The sequence below is a fragment of the Alligator mississippiensis genome, chromosome 5 (assembly GCF_030867095.1).
Source record: "Alligator mississippiensis isolate rAllMis1 chromosome 5, rAllMis1, whole genome shotgun sequence".
Lineage (NCBI taxonomy): Eukaryota > Metazoa > Chordata > Crocodylia > Alligatoridae > Alligator > Alligator mississippiensis.
Genome location: NC_081828.1, coordinates 160,721,289 through 160,745,641, shown reverse-complemented (window position 1 = coordinate 160,745,641; position 24,353 = coordinate 160,721,289). Strand labels below are relative to the sequence as shown.

The 24,353-nt window shown below is 43.3% G+C and overlaps 1 protein-coding gene across 2 annotated transcripts in view; it reads left to right on the top strand.

Moving 5' to 3' along the window:
• The window catches only part of ABCB5 (ATP binding cassette subfamily B member 5), a 93,220-nt gene that overhangs the window by 25,929 nt on the left and 42,938 nt on the right, over window positions 1-24,353 (top strand). The window contains exons 6-16 of one of the 2 annotated variants that reach the window (XM_019498096.2): window positions 1,419-1,590; window positions 4,455-4,579; window positions 4,664-4,841; window positions 7,351-7,464; window positions 7,916-8,026; window positions 8,632-8,757; window positions 16,350-16,553; window positions 17,680-17,850; window positions 18,797-18,958; window positions 21,913-22,068; window positions 22,846-22,989. In XM_019498096.2, coding sequence (XP_019353641.1) covers window positions 1,419-1,590; window positions 4,455-4,579; window positions 4,664-4,841; window positions 7,351-7,464; window positions 7,916-8,026; window positions 8,632-8,757; window positions 16,350-16,553; window positions 17,680-17,850; window positions 18,797-18,958; window positions 21,913-22,068; window positions 22,846-22,989 — 1,663 coding nt within the window. The remainder of the gene's footprint in view (window positions 1-1,418; window positions 1,591-4,454; window positions 4,580-4,663; window positions 4,842-7,350; window positions 7,465-7,915; window positions 8,027-8,631; window positions 8,758-16,349; window positions 16,554-17,679; window positions 17,851-18,796; window positions 18,959-21,912; window positions 22,069-22,845; window positions 22,990-24,353) is intronic. The other variant, XM_019498098.2, reaches the window with a different exon arrangement.

Below are 24,353 nucleotides of genomic sequence, written 5' to 3'. Positions count from 1 at the left end.
AAACCTCCCTGACAAATGTAACGGTGAGGGATAAGAGAGTGGGACTCCCACCCAGCTCAATGCAGCAACCAGCTTACAGAATTGTACTCTTAATGGATTTGCCAGCCTTCTGAGAGGGAGCTTTGGTGCTTTGTGCAGCTGGTCTCCAACTATTTCCATTGACTGTGAAATTGTGTGCATACTCAGAGGGTGCAGCTACATGTGCACTTTACTGTAGAGCTCTGCAGTAAAGCATCACTGGCTATACATGTGTGCATATTAGGTCCCAGTTAACTAATTAACTATGCTGTAGGATAGTACTATCTGGGAAAGTACTCTCCTACAGTGGAGTAGTTACGTACTCTGAAACGCACATGTAATTGGTGACCGGGGCTGACTGGGGCACAAGGATGCTAAAGTATGGGAGCTGCCTGCTGGCTAGTCTTGCACTGTAGCACCCTCATGCCCTAGCCACACCCTCCATAGCACATTGAGCCAGGATGGAGCAGCCTCGAGCTAGCAGGCAGTTCCCCCAAGCCTCCTGCCAGCCACGGTGGCTCTGCCATGGCTCAACATGCTATGGTCCCAGGTGCACATGTAAATGCTGTGCCTAGGAGCAATAAACTCTAGCACAAACTGCACCAGAGTTTCTTACTATGTGCTAATTGCACATTTAGATGCACACAGATTGTACTAGACTGTACTACTGTAATTGTGTGTAGCAGTGCCTAAGCTGGTACCTGGTAAGCTTGATCCCCCTTAATGGTAAACAAGCTGCAGCTCATATCTCTAGGTCCCCTGCTCAAGTTTGTCTTCATTCTGCAGGCCATCTAGAAGACCTGGAGCAAACTTTGACACTACTTGAGTTGTTCTAAATTTACACTGATGGCACTGAATGCCAAAATTTATAGCTCTACCAACTAGGAAATTTGAGCTGATGCCATCTTACAAACCTATGTAGATAAAGTCACAGCTGTTGTAGATAAACAGATTACATCACCCTTGACAGTGGCAGTGACATCAACTTCTGCAAAGCACTGAAATCAACCTGAGTTTGGCCAGCAAATAGTAGCACTGAGACCTGATTCTGATCTCACTTGTACTGACTGCATCAGAGGTATTATGATTTTAAACCAGGTATATCACACTCATAAACTGTAACTTGGTAATAAAATGAATAGATCTCTCCTGAACTTAGGCCCTTATCCTGTGAACACTTACTCATGTACTTAAGTATATGAGTAGCCCCACTGAAGTGAATTGAGTTACTTGTGCCTAAAGCTACCATGTGAAATAATTTGTAGGATAAGAGGTAATGTAACTGTTCAAAACAGGAATCTTGAGGGGTATTTTAAATAAATATTGTGCCAGGAAGTATGAAGTATTTTGAAATCATCCCAAATCAATGTCAGCTGAAACAATTGGGGTTTTTTTCTTAGAGACATCAATAAAATCAATGATGGCATTGGAGACAAGATTGCTCAGCTGATTCAGAACATGACAACTTTTATAGTAGGCATAGTGATTGGTTTTGTGATTGGATGGAAGCTAACACTTGTGATCCTGTCTACCAGCCCTCTGGTAGTCTTATCAGCAGCATTTTGTTCTAAGGTAGGCTGGATTTTAAAAATCAGTACATTTCTTGGGGAGGGGCAATTTTATGAAAGTTGTTTTTCCATCTGCCAGTCAAACTTACATTAACCAAACAAGCCTATACCTCCAGTGTACAGGAAGGCACTAAGCAGTGCTGGTGGGAGCAGCTGGGGGAGCAGCCAGATGAGCCCCAGCTTGAGCCAGCAGCCCCGGGAGAAGCCACAGCTCATTTGGCTGCTCCCCCGGCTGTCCCCGCTTCCAGAGTGAGGCAGGCAGTGCTGGCAGCCCCGGGAGAAGCCGTGGGGGCTGGGGGGAATGATTGGGGAGCTGGAGAAAATAATCAAGGAGCTGGGGGGAATGATCGGGGAGCTGGGGGAATGTTTGGGAGCTGAGAAATCAAACTGAGAGCTGCGGGGAAGCCTCTGTTCATTCCCCCCCAGCGCCCTGATCATTCCCCCTGGCCCCTGCAGCTTCTCCTGGGGCTGCTGGCTCAAGCTGCAGCTCATCCGCCTGCTCCCCCCAGCTGCCCCTCTCCCCACCAGCCAGAGCAAGACAGGCAGTGCTGGCAGCCCTGGGAGAAGCCACAGGGGCTGGGGAGAATTATTGAGGAGCTGGGGAATCGAACCGGAAGCTGGGGAATCAAACCAGGAGCTGGGGGGAATGGTCAGGGGCTGAAGGAATGAACTGGGGCTACCCCCCAGCTCCCAGTTCAATCCCTCAGCTCCCTGATAAGTCCTCCCCCTAAGGAGGCAGCTGAAGGAGCAGGTGGATGAGCCACAGCTTGAGCCAGCAGCCCTGAGAGAAGACACGGGGCCTGGGGGGAATGATTGGGGAACTGGAGGGAATGATTGGGGCTAGGGAGACAAACAGGGGCTTCCCCACAACTCCTGGTTCAACTGGGGGGGGGGCTTCCCCCCAGCTTCCCCCCCAGCTCCCAGATCATTCCCCCAAGCCCCTGCAGCTTCTCCTGGGGCTGCCAGCACTGCCTGCCTCACCCCAGTGGGAGGGCGGCCAGGGGAGCAGCCAGATAAGCCGTGGCTCCTCCCGGGGCTGCCAGCTCAAGCTGGGGCTCATCCAGCTGCTCCCCCACCTGCTCCCACTAGCACTGTCTGCCTATATAGTCTATGGCTGAAATAAGATTCAGCACCGAATATCTTCAGATTTGGATTTAGTCGAATCGAATCAGGACAGTGATCAAATCGCCAGATTGAATCACTATCCCTCTGAATCACCGAATCCGAATCCAAAATGAATACTTTCTGCTTCATCCAGGCCTAGTTTACAGTAGCATGTAGAGGCCCCAGTGAAGTATAGGACCATTTACTGCTAGTAGCCATACATCTACAAAGTCAGTCCCTATTCAAAACAACTTACAATTTGCACCATATTGCACCTGTACTTTCAGGCGGTGATCTACCCAAACACATGCTTTCATGATTTTATCCTTGTCTTTATACATCTGAAAATCAATCAATAAAGTTAAGAGAAAAAAGCAATAGTGACTAAAAATTGCTCTGGATTCTGCCATATTTCTTAGACCACTTTTTCACTGCACCTTTCTAAAGACCCAGATTTCCAGGTTTTACAATAACAATCCCTTGTCAGACATTATGCTGAAGGTACATTTTATTTTGATCTTAGTAAGCATTACTATTAATTAGAAAGTTTTTTGAGCAGCATCACAGTAATGCTTACCACAATCTAAATAAAACATATCCTCAGCATCAGAGCCATTGAAGATTGGTGTGGTTGGAAAGCTGGGATCAACAGTCAGCTATTTTATTCTCAGCCCCCTCACTGTACCAAAGTCTCCTGATCATATTATCTCTGTGGAGCAGTTGGATATTAGTTTAACACATGTTAGGTAATACAATCTGAAGATACTCCTCAGTGGAAGTGGAACAGTCCTATCTTTGCTATACTACATTGATATTTAGCACATGCTTTACTGCTTACATACTTGGTTGCTAGCATTTTAAGTGCAGTTAAAGGGTCTCAGAACAGCAGAGACTCCCTATGCCTTGGAGTCTCACTTGGAGACTCGGAACAGACCTTGAAATAACACCCCTATGCTTTTCCCATTTCTGGGGCACCATGGTTGATGGTTAAGGCATCCTGCAGGGTGAATCTGAGCTTTATTCTGGACTCTCATTGAAGCACAACCCCAGGCAATCCAGCTTTAAATGTGCTCCTGATTATTCAGGCTGGGGAAATCTCTCTCCTGGAGGCCGTTGGCTGTAAAAACTAGCGTTCCTTAGCCACATTAGCTCCATGAATATCCTAAGCTGGCATAGACCTTACACCAGGCTGGTCCAACATACGGTCCGCAGGCTGCCATGTGGCCTTCCAAGCTGTTTTCTGAGGCCCGAGGTGCTGCGATGGGAAACGAAAGTAAACACTGTACTTTTGTTTCAGGGGGGTGATGTGATACCGCTTCCTGTGAGGTCTTTGAATATGGCTCGCCGGCCCACTGGGTGATAAAAAGTTCATGATCCGGCCCCACGTTCAAAAAGATTGGACACCCCTGCCTTAGACTCATCAAATCTAGGTTGGTTTCAATAGGCTGTTAGCCATGGAGAGACACCCGATCCATATGCTTCCATATCAGCACAAAATTTTAATTGCTCCCTGGAAACCCAGTTCAGATAAATATCACACACATAGTACTTACTACTGTTAGAAGTCCTATGTGGCCGTATTGCAAACCTGAGACTCTGAGGTAGTACTGAACAGTGACCCATAGATCAAAAGATTACTGGTGTAAGGTCTATGCCAGCTTAGGATATTCATGGTAGTTCTGTGCTCACAGAAATATAATGAGGTACGAAGCTACTCTAGATTTGGTTCTGAAGTTTACTTCTTTCTACTTCTGTTGATTGTAGATGATCATCACATTAACCAGTAAGGAGCTAACAGCCTATTCCAAAGCAGGTGCAATAGCAGAAGAAGTCCTATCATCAGTGCGAACCGTTGTAGCCTTCGGAGGACAAGAGAAGGAAATAAAAAGGTGTGACTCAATGAATAAGTAATAGCTTTTTAATGGAGCACTTAAGACCACAGTGTCTTAAATGTCATTATTTCTTTTCTGTAGGTATACAAGTAGGCTGGGAGAAGCAAAAAACATTGGCATAAAAAAGGCTATTGCTTCTAAGTTGTCCCTGGGTTTTGTGTACCTAATTATAAATGGATGTTATGGGCTTGCTTTTTGGTATGGAACTACCCTGATCCTTGAAGACAATTCTGAATATACCATTGGGTCTGTTCTTGCAGTAAGTAATATATTTTGACATAAGCACCTTTCGAAAACTAACTTCATTACAAGGTTGTGTTGTGCGTATAGCATATTGGCTATAGCAGGGAGAATGGTAACCATAGGCATGGAGAACCTATGCATTCTGAGGAGCTGTGTTCTCTCCCTGATTTCCTGTGGAATTGGTTTGGGTTCCCTAAAACCTAAGCTTGAAAAAAATGAAATGCCTTGATCCTGTGACTGTGACATTGTGTGCAAGATATTAAATACTGTTGTTAGAAGAAAACCTTCAATATCTTTTTAATGTAGCAAAAATTCAGTTGTGAAGCTCCACCACTCATCTGAATCAGTGGTGCAGTAAAATACAGATAACCTAAATCCACCTTGTGTTGTGTTTAGGTACAAATAGCTGAAATTATTAATAGTCTTATGGCAGTGTTGGAGTGATGTGGTCAGGGAGCATGGACTTTTGTGGGTGATATCACAAAAATCCTTGTGTCCTTACGTAGTATGCTTATGTAATTCAGCAAAACAAATCATGAGGCAAATTCAAATAGTAATTTGAATTTGTATAGTAATTCATCTCAGTCATATTTGTATTCATGTTTGCTTTCTATGAACATTCATACAGTGCAAGTTTTACTAGCAAAATCTTGCATGAAAATCAAATATTAAATATATATTTAAATATATTTAACATTTTAAATATGATTATATATTAAATATTAAAATCACTTTCTAGAGAGAGTGTAAGAGTTAAATTCACCATTCAGAGAGCTGATAGAGTAGTATATGACTTACATCACTGATTGCATAAATCAACAATAAATGAAATTGGTGGAAAATTTCATCAGATAGTTTTAAATAACTAATATATCAGAGGGAGTCGTAATCTGCTACTGGACATTCCTCAAACAGAAGAAGAGATGGCATTTGTCAAATAGATTATATATCACACTTTATTAGTTTCACAGTTATCCTATTGAATTTATAATTTAGTGTCACTAGATATGTACACATCACATCTTGTTTCCATTAATTTTCACTATAGCCTATAGAATAAAGCTGAAAGTTTTGAATCTCTAGGCCTTTTTATTGCTTGGATAATTGAAGCTCTACTTGTTACTTGCCACAAAACATGAAGTAATAATCTTCACAATGTAGTCAGCTAAAAAAATATATTGTACTTTCACAGAGCACAGGATTTTGTGAGTTTTCTATAAAACAAACACCCCTGACACACATTACACTTAAAATGTGATTAGTTGGTTAATCACATCTTAACTAGTGACCTAGCCACACATTCATTCAATTAATGTTGTGATATAACTAGGAGTAAGTGAAAAAATTATTACACAAAATATGTGTAATAACTTTGTCACTGGTTCCTACCACACCTTTAATTGAATATGCAGCCAGTGCTACCAGTCTCTGAAGCATGCTCCCGTATGCTCCAGAATCTGGGAGCCCCAATCAGCTGACAGAGCTCCTAGCCACTGAAGCATGGGGTGCCCTTGCCCCTCCCCACACCCTGAAGCTGAGAGCTCCAATCACTAACAGACCTCCCATCCCCGGGGTGGGGCACAGTGCACTCCTATGGCTGGGAGCCCCTTTAGTAATTGGAGGTCTCAGCCACCAGGAGCACCATGTGCTTCCACACCTGGGAGCTCCTTCAGCTCATTGGACTTTTTCAGCTGTGGGAGTGCACGGTATTCTATAGCTGAGAGCTCTGATCAGCTGATGGGGCTCCCAGCCACAAGAAAGAAGACTGTCAGTGCAGTAGGATCATGGTCCTGAGCTCCCCCTGCACTGGTAGTATGACATGATGAATCTGATGTTCAATCCCTCAATTGCTATTCCTACCATGCACATGTAGCATGGCAGAAAGTGCAGGTGTTGGGATTGTGCATCAGATCCCATCACACTTCTAATTGCACATCCGCCAGGGGCTTAGCAGCAATAGAGGCTGACTGTAATAAGGAATGAACCTCATGTTATATTTGGTGTTAACAACAGAGCGCAATAGAATGAAAAACAAATGGTCCCTGTTTCCCCTATGTCCCACCTCTAGAAATTATATATAAATTAAATTAAATCTAAGCCTTAGAATACCAGCACAATACCTTACAAGCCACAGCTATAGAAATAGAGAAGGTTATTCTGTGTGTGTGTGTGTGTGTGTGTGTACGTGTATACACACATGTGTGCACATGTATATATACACACGTGTGCGTGTGTGTGTGTGTGTGTGTGTGTGTAATATAAATTGAACAACCCTGTCAATTTCTATAGCTGTGGCTTATAAGGTATTATGCTGGTATTCTAAGGATTAGATTTAATTCTTTTTATGCTTTAGTAATACCCTGCAAGTCATCCACATGTACTTGGCCCAATTCTGCTGTCTTTATTCTGGCAAAGCATCTATGAATATGAACAGGGGAGCAGCCTGAATAGGGACTGTAGGACCTGCCTTTTAAATTTTGGTCTCTTTTACTTTCAGTAATATTTTTATCTTTCTTCTCCTTTAGATTTTCTTCTGTGTAACTTATAGCAGTTATTGCATTGGCATAGCATCACCTCACTTTGAAACCTTTGCTATTGCTAGAGGAGCAGCCTTTAAAATTTTCAAGATCATTGATGAGGTATGAATTCTGTCTTCACAACTGGACTATAATCCTGTGTATTGTCACTAATGATGTCCATAGAAATATAAGGGAGGGATAAGCAAAAAAAAAAAAAAAAAAAAAGTTTATATTAAAACCAAGTTAATTTCTATTAAAATTAAAGGAGAAGAAAAGGAGTGTTTGTCAGATAGAAAACAACACAAATTAGTTTAGAATTAAATATTATATTCAATCTCTTAGAACAGAATTATAAGCAATAGAGATTATAAGAAAGGTAATTATACCAGCCAGCCTCAGAGCACAAATTATAAACATACTTTATATTCCTGTCCATTTTATTATTTTTTGCTTATTTTGTTTTGTTTGTTTCTGAACTGTAGAGTGAATATATTTCCTGCAAAGGATGTCTCCATGTATAGCTCTGCATTTTAACAACTTTGCCTAAACTTTCATTTTTTCCCTTTGTTAGAACCCTTCTATAGACAGTTTTTCTTCAGATGGACACAAACTCAGTCACATAAAAGGAACATTGGAATTTGACAATGTCCGGTTCAGTTATCCTTCAAGACCAGATATCCAGGTAATAGAAACATCTCCTTTGTATTATGCTGCACTCATTGTGACAAACCTGCATGTCATTTGTGTAGTGTGATGAAACTGTTTTCTTAAAGGTGGGGAAGGAAAATGAGATTGGGGCCAGGAACTTAACCCAAGTTCTTTGTGTAAGGAAGAGGTATAAAGGTAAAACTGCTGGGGAATGTACAAAGGGAGCACTCAGAAAACTGCTTAAGGCAGGTTAAGAAAAGAGTGCCTATCCCAAAAGTAACAAGAACAAAGTGATTGGAAGGATCATATTTGTAAAGTCTTGAAAGTGTAGACAAGGATTATGAGGCAAAAATGAGTGGATGGAGGATCTTCAGGAGGGCCAGAATCATAATATTGAAAACTAAATGATTTTTCTTAGAAGAATACTGGAAAAAGTAGAGTGAAAGAGGAGTGCTAAGAAGGATAGGTCTGAGGTCTTCCAGTGTCTGAGGCATGAGACAATAAGGGTCTGAATCTGCAGATGGAATGACTGAGTTTTGAAAAACCGGCAAAGATAAAACTGGTGCAATTAAATGACAGGCTCTCTTATTGGATGCAGTGGTGTTCTGTATTCATTTTATTTTAATCCATTTCCTCAAGATTTTGAAAGGCCTCAATCTGAAAATTGGTGCTGGACAAACAGTGGCATTGGTTGGGAGCAGTGGATGTGGGAAGAGCACAACAGTTCAATTGCTGCAGAGGTTTTATGATCCACAAGGGGGAGTGGTGAGTACACCCATTTAAAAACATTGCACAGGAAACACCAAGTACATTCATTGACAAGTAAATTTTAGCAGAATAGATTAACACAACCTTCCTGGTACTGCACCAGTAAAGACGGTATAGTACACAAGATTTCAAGACTATTGGCTAATGTTCCTTTTAGATCAAAGAATTAAAAGCCTTGTTTTTATACAGTGATTTATCTGAATCTTACAAACTCACAAGCACGGGTTTACTTTGAAGCTGCATAAATCCAGTGGATTGAACTAGATGATCCTTGTGTTCCCTGCCAATTTCCATAATTCTACGGCTATCACAGTTATTTAAAGAGCAGGCTGCTTCATCTCTGAAAAGGACCCTTGTTCTTTACATGAGAATTGGCTGCAGATGTTGGAGTTTACTATAAAAATCCGTGACAATATACCTTTCTTGGGTGTCTTGCACTTGTGCATCCTACTTCTTGTAGGAACCTTTTTCTGGATTTACAATTCAAGGCAACGGGTGAGTCTACACAAGATGTTTACAGCAGAGCTGACTAATTAGCTCCACAGTAAATGTCTCAGCATCTACACATGTGCCCCTATTAGGGCGCAGGAAACTAAACTCCACAGCCAGCAGGGTAGTGTGGGGGTCTCCACTTCAGTGTCAGGGGCTGGCTAGCACCTTCATGCCCTAGCCAGCCCCTCCACAGCACATTGAGCCTGGTTGGAACTGCCCCAGGCTGGCAGGCTGATCTCCAGGGCTTCTTGCCAGCTGCGGCTGCTTCAGCTGGGCTCCACATGCTGCACATGAATAAACGCTGGAGCTGTTTGCTCCAGAGTTCATAGAATCATAGAAAGTTAGGGTTGGAAGGGACTGCAGGAGATCATGTAGTCTAACCCCCTGCTCAAAGCAGGACCATCCCCAACTGGATGTTGAAGCTGGGTCTTGAAAACCTCCAAGAATGAAGATTCTACCACTTCTCTGGGTAACCTGTTCCAGTGTTTTACTACCCTCCTAGTGAGAAAATTCTTCCTAACGTTTAACCTAAACTTCCCTTGCTGCAAATTGAGACCATTGCTCCTTGTTCTGTCATCTGCCACCACTGAGAAGTCTAGCTCCATCCTCTTTTGAACCACCCTTCAGGTAGTTGAAGGCTACTATTAAGTCCCCTCTGCCTCTTTGTCTCTAGGCTAAATAAGCCCAGTTCCCTCAGTCTTTCTTCATAAGTCATGTCCTCTAGCCCCCTCACCATTTTTGTTTCCCTCCACTGGACTCTCTCTCTCTCCAATATCTCCACATCCTTTCTGTAGTGGGGGGGCCAAAACTGAATATAGTACTCCAGATGCAGCCTCACCAATACTAAATAGAGGGCACACTGCTGGCTCATATTCAGCTTATTGTCCACTGTAACCCTCAGGTCCTTTTCTGCAGAGCTGCTGCCCAGCCAGTCAGCCCCCCAAGCTGCACTGGTGCATGGGATTATTCTGCCCTATGTGCAGGACTTTGCACTTGTCCTTGTTCAACCTCATGAGATTTCTTTTGACCCAATCCTCCAGTTTGCTAGGTCACTCTAAATCCTAGCATATCTAGGATATGCTAGGATTTAACCCTCCAGCATATCTACTACTCCCCCCCAGCTTGGTGTCATCTTCAGACTTGCTGGGGATGCACTGTATGCCATCTTCCAGGTTGTTGATGAAGACATAGAATAAAACTAGCCCCAGGACCAACCCCTGAGGCACCACACTTGATACAGCTGCCAACTAGCCATTGAGCCATTGATTACTACCTTCTGAGCTCCAGCCAGTTTTCTATCCACCTTACATACATTCATCCAGCTTGTACTACTTTAGCTTGCCTGTGAGACTGTTGTGGGAGACCGTATTAAAAGCCTTGCTAAAATCAAGGTACACCATATCCACAAGTCTCCCCACATCCACAGAGCCAGAATTTTTGTCATAGAAGGTCATCAGGTTGGTCAGGCATGACTTGCCCTTGTTGAATCCATGCTGACTGTTCCTAATCACCTTTTCCTCCTCCAAGTGCTTAGAAATGGATTCCTTGAGGATCTGCTCCATGATTTTTCCAGGGACTGAGATGAGGCTGACTGGTTTGTAGTTCCCTGGATCCTCCTTTTTCCCTTTCTTAAATCTGTGCACTATGTTTGCCCTTTTCAAATCATCCCAGACCTCTCCTGTTCACCATGAGTTTTCAAAGATTATGGCCAATGGCTTTGCAATCAAATCAGCCAACTCCCTCAACACCCTCAGTTGCATCTCATCCAGCCCCATGGACTTGTTCATGTCTAGCTTTTTTAAGTGGTTCCTAACCTGTTCTTTCAGCACTGAGGGCTGCTCATTTCCTCCACAAACTGCTGCACGGTGCAGTAGTCTGGGAGCTGACCTTGCCTGTGAAGACAGAGGCGAAAAAGGCATTAGGAACTTCAGCCTTTTCTACATCCTCTAGTTATTTGTCCATGTTTCCATTTCTTATAAGCTTCCTTTTGTGATTTAGTTTACTGAAAAGTTCCCTGCTAAGCTAAGCTGGTCTTCTGCCATACTTGGCTTCCCAGTCAATTCTGCCCATGAGTTCCCTGGGAAAATTAAAGTCTGCTTTTCTGAAGTCCAGGGTCCTTACTCTGCTGTTCCCCGTCCTTCCTTTCCTTAGGATCCTGAACTCAATCATCTTGTGGTCACTGGTGCCCAAGTTGCCATCCACTACCAGATTCCCCACCAATTCCTCCTGTTGGCTACAAATGTCCAACTCGGGATCCTTAAAATTCTAGTTTATTAGGCGGATTGAAACACTGTAATGAGTTAAATCATAAACCTTGGGGCTGGTCCCCACACACACACACACACACACACACATGCACACACATATACACACACACACACACACACACACACAGTAGCAAGCTACAGAGTCAGGTATACCTATCCTACAAGCGCTGGAGTCTGTTGTTGAGGCTTCTTTCAGCGTGGTGTTATCCTCCAGAAGGGGGTCGCTGGCTGGTCCTTCTGGCTGGACAGGTCTGGTCAAGTTGGAGATCAAGAGGGCGCCACTGAGGGTCACTTTTCACTGCCTTTTATCTGTCCTTGGCAGACTTTGGTGACTCCCCAGTTTTCAGGTTTGCCCAATCCAGGGGTCATTGACCCTCGTGGGACTTCCCCCCCTCGGTGGCTACTGGACAGCATCTGTCAGCCCCAGGGGTCGTCCGCATGTACGTGCAGGTTTGGGAGCCCTTTGATAAATTTTGAATAGGGCTCTGGGAGTGATCTGGAGATATTCAGCCAAAAAGTTGGTCCCCGGCGTTGATTAACTCAGGCCAGGGCTTCTAGCCCTTGATCAGTGAGTTTTAGAGATTTCCCGGTTGTTACATTGTCTTCTATTGAATTCTTCCGTTGGTTGATCTGCGGTGTCCCAGGTGTTAATCGCTGTCTGCTGCTACAGTGTTACACATTCAATCGCTGATTCATTCACTCTTTCAGGGGCCAGCCTGATACAGGGAAGGGCAGTTTGATTCCTGCCCTTGTTAACGTTGTTACAATGTATAACTTACTTATGAAACTAAACACATTTAGTTGAAAGTTGAAAGGTGAGGAGTATAAAATATAAGCTACAAATGCCATGGCACACAAATAGATAAAAATACCAAACTACAAGGGGAGATACAAAATGCACACATACAAATTTTAAAACACAATTCCTTATCTTAAAGTGAAAGAGAGAGGAAGGAAGAAAAGGTAGAAAAAGAGAAACATATCCAAAGAGGGGAGCGCAAATGCTGGCAAGAGGAAAAGGGGGCTTTCTGCTACACTCCCATTTTGTGACTGCTTCGGCTGCTTCCAACTGTTACAAGTATGAACAATATCTTTCTAGCCAACACCATATATAGTAGAATTTAGACTGAGCACCCATTCCTTCTTCTACTTAGCTTTGGCCCTACTGTGGAAGTAGAGTACAGCTGAGGCAAACCATTATTTAAAATATAGAAACATTTGGCCAAGGAACATTTCTTCACTGAAATCAAAATAAACCATTAGTGTTGTCACTGGACTTGAACCTGCCCTGAATAGATCTGGATTTTGCCTTAAATGTTTGTGTATATATTTCATCCTTGAACCTTTATGAACATTCTCATAGATGGTGGTTGTGGGGGCCGAGGGGGGAATCAAGGATCAGGAGTCTTTGGGAATGCTAGCTGGGGTTGCGGCTGCGATCCCGCGATGGGAAGATGGGTATTCTCTATCACCGGAGTGGAATCAGGCACAAACGAGACACCGTATCAATTGGAAAAACAGAGGTAACTTTACTTACACTGTAGAGTCGTATGCAGCGCAGGCAATCGTAGTTGCAACAATTCTATTCTTTTAATCGGTATTCGAGGAGCTCTTGTAGACCGGGTAGCTCGGGTCTAACTCGGGCATGCAACACAGAGGATACATCGCAAGGCTTCGGCGGCGGGGAGTCGTTGGCAGGTGATCAAGCTGCCGGAGTTCCACTCCAGGGGGAATCGTGGAGTTCTCCAACTAGGGCGGAAACGCCCCTAACCTTTTATACGGCTAGCGAGCCAATTGCCAGCCGCCACGTGGGAATAATTTAACATCGGCCAATTGTGTTATGCAAATCTGCATTTCCTTGGCGGGAACTCTATCCATGCCGGAACTCTTCACCGTGCCGAGACTTCCCCTGCCTTACCGTGCCTTGTGCTAGAAAGTTCCACTGTGTCAAGGCACTGATCCAAATCAGCTCTGACATGCCCCCTTGCCGAAGACACAGTTGGGACTTGAAGCACGTGCACACCATCCAAGTTATCGCTCCTTTTTAAAGATAACTGACTATGCACAAAAGTATACAATGACAGTAGTTCATTCTCTACGGATCGAACCAAATAGTAACCAGCACACACACACACACACACACATCAATATACTGGTCACAAAAAGTTCAATCACGAGGAGTTCAATAGGTGTCATGGCGGAGTCACACGTCAGACGACCTCTGCGTCTCTCTTTCTCTCTCCGGATCCACTTCTGACACGTATCTCGAACCTCGGGTAAACAGAACTGTAGAAAAAAGAATTCTTAGACGCTGTTAATCAACTTATATAACACTATCTATTTGGAGAGGTAATCAGATCTCTTCTCTTGGTTCCCCACTCTCCTTCAAGCACGTTACACAGGTGCTTGAACTCGACTCAACTCCGGATAGCTCTTGCATGCCCCCAAATGCACCAGCACGAATGACGATCCACACACGGACACTGAGTTGTCTTGTCCTAACACGATGAGGACGTTCCGGAGTCGCCGTCTAGATCCTTCGGACACTGGAAACCCAACTCATGGGCCAACTACCATTGACTCTCGTCTCCCAGGATCCGCAGCTGTCGCTTCGTGAGTCTGGAGTGGTGCAATAGGAAACCAAACATAAGCCTCTCCTCTTTCATCCCCTGCGGCAGTTGCCACACTCGCTCTGGGTCATTTGAAGTCCCTGTGTCTGACTTCATGAGCGCTTGGACTCGTGGAAGCTGTCGCAAAAGGCTGCAGGCCAGTTGGCCGGCTATTAGGTTGAGGAGGGCTCGAAGGAGGGTGGACCAACACACATTGTTCCTCCCTCCATACACCTCAACACAAGCCTCTATGCTGTCAAATGTTACAGGAACAGTTCCAGGGTTTCGCAGGTGGCAATGCAGCCACGGTCTCCGCTGCTGGGTCGGCGTCAACCCCAGCACGTGCTCCCTGGGGTTCCAGGAACCGTACGAGCTTCCTATCACCGCCAGTAGGATCTGCTCTGCACTGATCCTCGCCGCAAGCCCCTCGTGCCAGACGTGGGGCTTGTGATCCACTTGACCCGCGACGAGTGCTGGGAGCGGGACAGGCCAGTGAGTGTTATACGCTAGCCACTCTATATCGGTGGCGTGCCCTCCACTCCACGAGGCTTGTCAAGTGAAGAAATTAGCCTCTCTAGATCAAGCAGGTTGGATCCAAACTCCATGACCAGACGTCCTAACCATACAGCCAAGGTCTCATCGGGCTTAGTCTTTGACTCTTTACACAATTCCTGTAGCTCAGTCCAGGTTCTAGTGTGATGAGTGGTGTGGATTGTCTCCCACAGTCGGCCGCTTGCTGCTACAGAACACGTAGCTGCTGTAGAAGCTGCCGCTGCATCTGTGGAGAGGGGCGGATGTTCTCCGCTCACTGCCCCCTCCCCATGGAAAGGAGGCGGGACTGCCGGAAGCGACGTTGCGTCGGTGGGCGGGGTCGTCGGACGGGTTTCCGCCAATTCTCCCGAAGCTCCTCCCTTCTCTTCCGGTTCCAGGCCGCTCACTCCTTCCTCGGCGCCATCTTGGAGTGGCGTCGACTTGGGGCTTCTCTCCTCCACCGCTTCTCGTGCCACCGGAACGGCCACAAGCAGTCGGGCTTCTAGGTCTGCATTCCTCCGCAGCAAAGTTGTCACAGCGCGAAGCAACACATCCAATACTCTCTCATCCCTTGGGGCTACACTCGTATGGCCTCTCAACCCGAGCGCCATTGGAGGGCTAAACCAGTCAGCCGTCGTCGGCTCTTCACCCTCCCGTGTGAGCTGCACGCAGCGAGCGAACTCCTGGGTGAGAGCCGGGTTCACGTCACCCGATTCCCATCTGGTGAGGGGTGTGGTATTCCCTCTCTCCTGGGGCCTGAACTGGACTCTCTCGCTGCCCATCACACACCCAAACGCCTCGGGGTGCAGACATGCCTCCCATACTTCCGATACCTCTTCTCCTTTTTCCTTCAGTGAAAGGTAGCCATCGATAAACCTTTCACCCACTCCACCCACCTGTTGATACGCGATGTGGGCACCTAATTCCTCAGAGCTGGCCATGTGGCGTCTCCCGCTACACCAGGGGCAACTTCTCACTAGCTCCTGCTCCATTAGATCGTCCCCAAATCCTGACTCTGATCCTGTCGATCCTAATCCCGATCCCGCTGATCCTGTTCGTGACGCCATGTGGGGGCCGAGGGGGGAATCGAGGATCAGGAGTCCTTGGGAACACTAGCTGGGGTTGCGGCTGCGATCCCGCGATGGGAAGATGGGTACTCTCTATCACCGGAGTGGAATCAGGCACAAACGAGACACGTATCAATTGGAAAAACAGAGGTAACTTTACTTACACTGTAGAGTCGTATACAGCGCAGGCAATCATAGTTGCAACAATTCTATTCTTTTAATCAGTATTCGAGGAGCTCTTGTAGACTGGGTAGCTCGGGTCTAACTCGGGCATGCAACACAGAGGATACATCGCAAGGCTTCGGCGGCGGGGAGTCGTTGGCAGGTGATCAAGCTGCCGGAGTTCCACTCCAGGGGAAATCATGGAGTTCTCCAACTAGGGCGGAAACGCCCCTAACCTTTTATATGGCTAGTGAGCCAATTGCCAGCCGCCATGTGGGAATAATTTAACATCGGCCAATTGTGTTATGCAAATCTGCATTTCCTTGGCGGGAACTCTATCCATGCCGGAACTCTTCACCGTGCCGAGACTTCCCCTGCCTTACCGTGCCTTGTGCTAGAAAGTTCCACTGTGTCAAGGCACTGATCCAAATCAGCTCTGACAGTGGTGTTTCATTTTTTAGATCAAAATAGATGGACATGATATCAGATCTCTTAATTTGAGACACTTCCGAGAATGCATTGGTGTGGTCAGTCAGGAACCAGTTTTATTTGGGACAACAATTAGAAACAATATAAGGTATGGGCGAGAGGATGTAACTGATGAAGAAATTGAGAAGGCAACAAAGGAAGCAAATGCATATGATTTTATAATGGATCTTCCTGAAGTAAGTACTATTCAAACAACTGAAATATAGTGAGGTGTTGAAATATAGCCATAGATGAAATAATTTTTCTTTTATGTCTGTTGGAGCTGTGTGAGACAGAGAGCACGTACAGAAAACGCAGCACAATGCTAAAGTACCTTAGCTAACACGTCATCTTATCTAACAGATTTACTCTCAAGCAGATATTTAGGGAAGCAGAAATAAATGGGAAGGCTCAAGAAGCAGGGACAGGTTTCTGTTATGGATGGAGTTAACTGAGAAACCAAAAGCTAGAAACATGCATGGTTTGAATACAAATGCATCTTCACAGTAAGAACATCTGTTTTATTTTTTTTTTTTCTTAAACCGCAGTCCCAAATGAGGGACAGGTGTCCATCTGCAAAATGGCAAAATACACCTGATGGAAACTCAGCAACAGCTGATAAATGTAAGCAGGAAAACATTGATTTTTACAGCCACCTTGTGGCTACAAGTGAAAATTGCAGCGTTTTTCAGAATTTGTGTTTTGAATGACTGAAGGGATAGATAGTCCAAGCAGAGCTAAGAGCATAAAAGCCCCAGTTCAATAAGGTATTCAAGCAGTGAGCAACTTCAAGCTCCCGAGTATCCCTACCATTCTGAGCAGAGGTGCTTACAATGATGCAGGAGCTTAAGTATCTTTTGTTGAATCCATGCAGCAAATCTGTCATGTTTTGTGATAGGCCATGTGACTTAGAAAAGGAGATCCATTAAACCACATCAGACCTTCCAAAAATTCCTTCTGCTACATTGGGTCACTGCTCTGGCTTTTATTACTTCATCCAAAAATATTAGAGACCATCTGCTTCTGGGTACAATATTCTTTTTTCTCCAGAAAATAGTTATACAGTGAGTTTGTATAGTTTTTCTTCAAATCATATTTCTAGATTGCTGCTTGTGGATTTAACAATGTAATAATAGCTCGTATTTTGCTAGACATATATTTATTTAGTGTCTTTTGGCACTCTCTATGGGCTTGATCCGTCAACTTTTAGATTGAGTTGATGAGGGTCTTTCTGTCAACTTATAGAATGGACTTCAGATTTGATCGTATTAGCAATTAACTGTTTATACTGGAAAATTAATAGTTTTGCTAATGTTGCTCTAGAAATTTAATACCCTTGTGGGAGAAAGAGGAGCACAAATGAGTGGAGGCCAGAAACAGAGAATAGCTATCGCTCGAGCTTTGGTGCGCAACCCTAAGATTCTCCTTTTAGATGAGGCCACATCTGCCCTGGATACAGAAAGTGAGGCAGTTGTCCAAGCTGCACTGGAAAAGGTGACTCCTGTTTTTGACACAACCTTCTATTTCTGTTTTCTTGTATCATATGTTTACTTCAAATGTGTGAGAGAGATAAATTAACATAATTATTACTCTTTTCTCCTACAGAAGTTGAACAGTGAGGCGTAAACACTTGGCCTATCACAAATGATTTTTAATTCTTAAATTTTTAGAATTGGCATCATCTTGGCCATATCTTTGAAATTAACCTTAAATATGAAATATCTTAATTGGAGGAATAAGCACAAAAATGCAAAATGCAGTAAAACCTTAATATTTCACGTGTGGAAGTATTGATATCTGGTGGTTAATGTTTCATAGAGATGTGCAACAGCAAAGAAGTTTCTATTCTTGTTGAACTCTACTGACAGCTATCCCCTCCAAAAAATAACTTGGCCAAGACCCTAACCTTTGATAAGATTCTGTGATACTCCATCAGTAAAGAAATCTCAGGGAAACAGCAGAAGGCAAGGAAATACCTGGTGAAGAAAGATAGCATTTTTGATTTCATGCCACCTTAACTTCTACCTATTGGGGCTGAGACAAATGCACACATTGCTCTCTGTGTCCTCTGCCACATAGCTAATCCCTCTAAGAACTATGCACCTATGCAACTTAGAGCAGCTCAGGGCTGTAGCCTTTAATTTTAAGCAGAAGAAAAGCAGAGATGTACAAATAAAGCAAAAGCAGAAAAGTGAGCTTTCTGACTGACTTGATGTGGATGACTGCAAGCAAGTTATGACTATAGCCCAGCACAGAAGGACCAGGAAATGCATCTGGGTTTTAGTTGAGTCAGTTGTGAAAAATTCATGGACTGTCAGGATGTTTAGCAAATGAAATCAATAAGATGTAGCAACAGTATCAATACTACAAATTAGAGTAAATTACAATAAATCATGAAGCCCCAGGGGACATGAATTACAATTTGATATTTTGTTTACAGGCCAGCAGAGGTCGAACCACAATTGTTATAGCTCACCGGCTTTCCACCATTCAGACAGCAGATGTAATCATGACCATAGTGGATGGCACTGTGGCTGAAAGAGGAACACATGCAGAGCTGATGGAGAAAAAGGGGCTATATTATTCACTTGCAACAGCACAGGTACACTTAGTATTTATTTGTGTGTGTAACTATAACATGCAGGAATTTCAGTCATGCACCAAGACACCACTGTATGCAATTTTAGACCCTAAAGTTAGAAACAAAAACATAACTGTTTGATTTTAGCCACCCAGGTACTTTATGAATGTGTGAAAGTTTAATTTTAGGATTTTTTTTGTGTGCGGTCTATCAACTTTGTTTATCTGTGAAGATCTAAAATATTTTTTTTAAGATACTACATGCTTTCAGTTCAGGTTACTCTGCCCAAAAGTTGAAAGCACAATGTTAACTAAAACCAAACTACTCCCTATGCAAAAAACAAAAAAGAAAGAAAGAAAGAAAGAAAGAAAGAAAGAAAGAAAGAAAGAAAGAAAGAAAGAAAGAAAGAAAGAAAGAAAAAGAAAGCCTTCGAAGTGGTTCATTGTATAGGAACACGAGGCCTACCCAAAGAAGTTAGGGGACTCTGTCCTCCCACACCCACAGACATCACAGAATTGACTGGAAACCAGATCCCAGACACACCATTCAGCTTCCTTGTGGTACAGCTCCTTGGGGATTGGCTGGCAGCTGCTGTTGGGAATCTCAGCTAAAGCACAGAGGGAGGTTTTCACAACCCAAAGGAAAGGCAGTAGTCTACTTTGTAACTTAATTCCTAAATGTATTGTTAGATCTACTCGACAAACAAAATGCCTGTCAGGACCAGATGCCCATAACTTTGCAGGCAGCCATGTGCTAGAACAGATTAAACATTAAACAAATTTTAAAGAGAAAGGATGACATATCCTAGTTCATCTGAGTCTCTCTGTTTTGTCCGCCTGCACCTGGCCTGACCTAGGTGAAAGCTTAAACTAGGACTGGATACCTCTGAATGAAATGAGGTTAATTTACCACAGATTCATGTCACTCAGTGAGGGATATGATGGAACATATTAAATGGTTACAGCTGACACTTGCTCACAAGCAGCAACCCCCCTTTTAAAACAGCATTATTGTTCATCTGTCTATGCCCTTATAGTCAGAACATAGAAATGTCTAGACACTGGAAATCTTGCATTTCTTGCACTTTTGGTTTAGCACCATTGCAAACCCATCAGTGAAATGGTCAGACTGAGGGTGTGCTATGGACAACGAAATGTGGGGCATAGAATTTTTTCCACCATGTCGTCTAACTGGGTTAGAATACAGGCTGGCCAACACTAATTCCACTACTATTGACAGCCCAACAGTCAAATAAAGGTGCTGGTAGAACACTAGTGAGACTTTCATGAGACCTTTGATCAAACTTAGGCTAAAACTGACAACGGAATAATTTTCATGCAGAGTTTTCATACCATCTGTGGTAATATGATTATTGAACCACTCCCATTAAAGATAGTTTTAAAACAGCCAACAACTATAACTAGGCTATTTGGCTTTTAGCGCTTGTATATTACTCCAGGAAAGATTTACAAAACTTACACTTATCCTCCTGTAACCTGGAAAATTGCGTTTTAAATTATATTAATATTAACCATTACTTATACTGCATGTTTAGGATTGTTGTACTACTTGAAATTCTGTTACCTGTACTGTTCAGAATGAGTGAATGGCAATATTTATTGGGGAGTGACTGTGGATAGAACTAGAAGTAAGCTCAGAGGAAATGGTTTCAAAATACTAGGAGTGAAATCCTGCACCTGTTGAAATCAATGGGGGTCTGCCATAGATTCCAGTAGGGTTCAACATTTCACCATCCATGTGCAGGTGAGGCCAAACATATTTATTTCATGAAGTTCTCTACATCATTTAAAACAGAAGTAAAATATATCTCAAAGTATTCACAGGTGTAGTTTACTTGCAAACTTTGATCCACTTCTGAAAGGAGCTGAGCAAGTTCATCTGTCATGGAAGTCAATGAAAACACCTAGGTTTTATTTAGACTTTCACAGGGTTGGGTTCTTATAAGGAAGACAAGTATAACTTCCTTACCATTTGACACAAAGCCTTAGCTTTTATTATAGTGTAAACATACAGATAAACAGAGAATACGCTTTTAGCTGGAAGAAGTGACAATGCTCTAAAGGAAATATTTTAACTTTATTTGGAAGACACATGAAGATGCAAATGTAGTTAAATGATTAAATTTCATATAGCAAATCAGGGTATCAGGCCACTGGCAGATGCTCAAAAAATCACATGAAGTGATTTTTTGGAATGTGATCAATGGGATTTTTTGGGATGTGATGAAGCTGGAATGTGATCAAAAAATCACTTCCCAACAGTCATTCACCTTACATGGTAGGATGTGCTATTATGGAGATCAGGGACATATCCCTATCATGATTGCCAGTAGCCCAGCTGAGGCATGGAGAGATTGAAGGTTTCCCACAGGTAGAGCTCAGAGGTTGTTCCAGCTAGGAAGTTTAAACCCCTTCACTGACATGCCCCAGCAGGGGTAATGGACTTCGTGAGTTAAACTCTGCAGCAGGGTGAGCCCTTTGGCTCTGCCTGCTCCATCCTGTGGTAGCCCCAGGAATACTGGGGACCTGGGGCTGCCTGAAGGGAATGCTAACAATTGGCTGATTGTCAGCTTGAGGCTGGTTGGAGACCAGGGCCATCAGGGGCTGATTCCAACAATCAGGTAATTATCAGCATCAGGCCTCAGACAGCTCTGGGATATGGAGATGCTACACGTTCAGTTTAAGGCTGCATGAAAATCAGTTACAAAGCTGTCCTACATTATATGTGGACCATCTTTGTGGCTGGTTTGCCATTTTATGGTGCCTTACATTTTGTAAATGTGTGGCACCATTGCCAATTCTGGTGCAATTAACATGTTAATCATGCCATAGATGTAACATGTGCCAGAGGCCTCATAGTACTTGCATGACACTGCAAATAGAAATTAAGTCCTTTTATTACAACTACACTGTTGTACTCAATATATTTGTAACTGAATTTCTGTTGTGTTTAAGTCAATTAAAAAAGCAGAGTACAGTGAAGAATCAGCAGAAACAGTTCCCATAAAAAATCGTGAAGAAACACCACCCAGCAACAGCTTGATCTCTGAAAAAGCAAGTATAAAACATATTCCACAAAAGGTGTCTGAAGAAGAAGTCAAACCTGAAGAGGTAATCATTTACAAAAGCTACATTTGATTTTCTTGGTGGGTCTTGCTCAATCCTAAAAAATGATTAGTTATGGTGTGGTACAATGAAAGGATATGAGTTTCAACAGATCCTGCAGAGTACTTCCAAAGAAATGGCAGCAATTTTGAATAGATCAGTCTATTAAAGATTATCTCAGTGCCAGTTAGAAAGGCTGCTTCTTCCTTCTAAATTCATATATCTGATTCATGTGCCAGTCAGCAAATTGATTAACTTTTCTGTTTCTGGTTGTCCTCAACTCTCATACTTTTATTAGGAAAAACTTTCTCACTAGAAGGGTAGTGGAGCACTGGAACAAGTTACCTAGAGAGGAGGTGGAATCTCCATCCTTGGAGCTTTTTAAGGCCCAGCTTGACAAAGCCCTGGCTGGAATGATCTAGTTGGGGATGGTCCTGCTTTGAGTAGGGGGTTGCATTAGATGTCCTCCTGAGGTCCCTTCCAATCCTAATTTTCTATGATTCTATGACAATACTATCCTCCTTTGTAATACTGCTTTGGCACCCTTGGGTCAAAGTTGCTACCTTGTATGAATGCAAGACACAACTATTAACACAGATGTTGCTGTTAAGGTTATTATGGAGTGAGTATCATAGAATGGATTGGGCCATTTGCAGATTCTTAAATTTCTTTTTCTATAGGCAGTGTACAAGTAGTTCAACTCAGGTCTCTGAAAATGAAAGGAAATAATTGTACTTTACAAAGATACAATAATTGATGTAATGTTTCTGTTTTCTTTTATAGGAACATCTGCCCCAAGTTTCTTTGCTGAAACTTTTTAGATTAAACAAATCTGAGTGGCCTTTGATTGCAATAGGGACGCTGGCTGCCATTATAAATGGAGCATGTTCCCCCGTCTTTGCTGTCATATTTGGTAAAATTGTAACAGTTAAGTGTAAGAATAATTGTTCTTTAATTTAACTTTAGAAGGACTGTAATGAATGTGACATGACTGGAACCTTTGGCCCCATCTACACTACCATGAAACCATGCTAGCCAGAATCATATTACTGTAGCTGTCTGGTCATTGAACATTCAACCTGGGGAGATTAGGAATATGGTGTGCTTGCTCTAGGGAAACAGTGTTTGCATCTGTCTGCATAAAATTTGTTCTGACTAACATAGTTTCTCTATACTATAATAATTCTTAGCACTCATGTTGGACCAACTGAGTTGGAAAAAAGTTCTTTGCAAGCTTTCAGAGACAACCATCCTTCTTCAGCCATAGGGAGTCTCTGCTGTTCTGAGATGTCCAAGCAATGAAAGAAGAGTGCTTGTGCCAGAAAGCTTGCAAAGAAATTTTTTTCCAACTACTCAGTTGGTCTAATAAAAGATACCACATCTACCCAAAGAAGCTTGCCTGCCTATATCCTTAGACCAACATGACAACAATCAGAAAACCCTGTAGCATTCATATAGCACTTTTTTCCATTTACAGAGCCCGCAGCATCCCTATGACATAAGAACATAGGAAGTGCCATACTGGGTCAGACCAGTGATCTATCTAGCCTAGTATCATGTCTCTGACAGTGGCAGGAGCAGATGCAATGCAAGAAGAGCATCGAACTGGGTATCTCTGGAGTGATCAATAGTCAATTCAATAGTCTCCCTAGCATCCACCGTATATTGGGTTAGAGATGTCAGAGAAAACATCTCCAGCCATTCTGTTCACCTATTATTTACTCAGTTTTCCAGGTATAAGAAAGTGGAAATCACAGGAAAGATCACTCTTAGAGCATGGTTTAAAACAGAAGTTTCTGGCCTGTGCATCTGTACTTAAAGCAGTGGGCTACATTTTTTTTCTATCCCTTTCTTATGCAGGTGAGGATCTTTCTGAACTGAGGGCACTGACAGATGTGGAAAAAAGCACTTTACCAGAAGAGGAAGCTCATTAGTTTGACCCGGATCCTAACCATCTGTATAGATCAGACATTTTAGCAGGGCTTTTTTGCGGCTTTTAGCTGAAGGTGATTGAATCGGCTATTAAAAAACAGTGCCAAAAAGCCCCGCTGAGGTGTGTAATCTATATAGACATTGGATGAACTGGGTCAAACTAATGCAATGCCCCTTGTGGGGATGTGCTGCACTTGGTATGGGGATGCACTGAGCTGAAAGTAAAGCTCTGTTTTTGGGAGCTTTTTCACACCTGTAAGCAACCTGAGAGTCGGTGAGGTGGGATCTTTTTTGAGAAAGAACACGTCCCTGAAAGGTTCTATCCATTGAAATAGTGGCAAATAAAAAGGTTTCTTGAT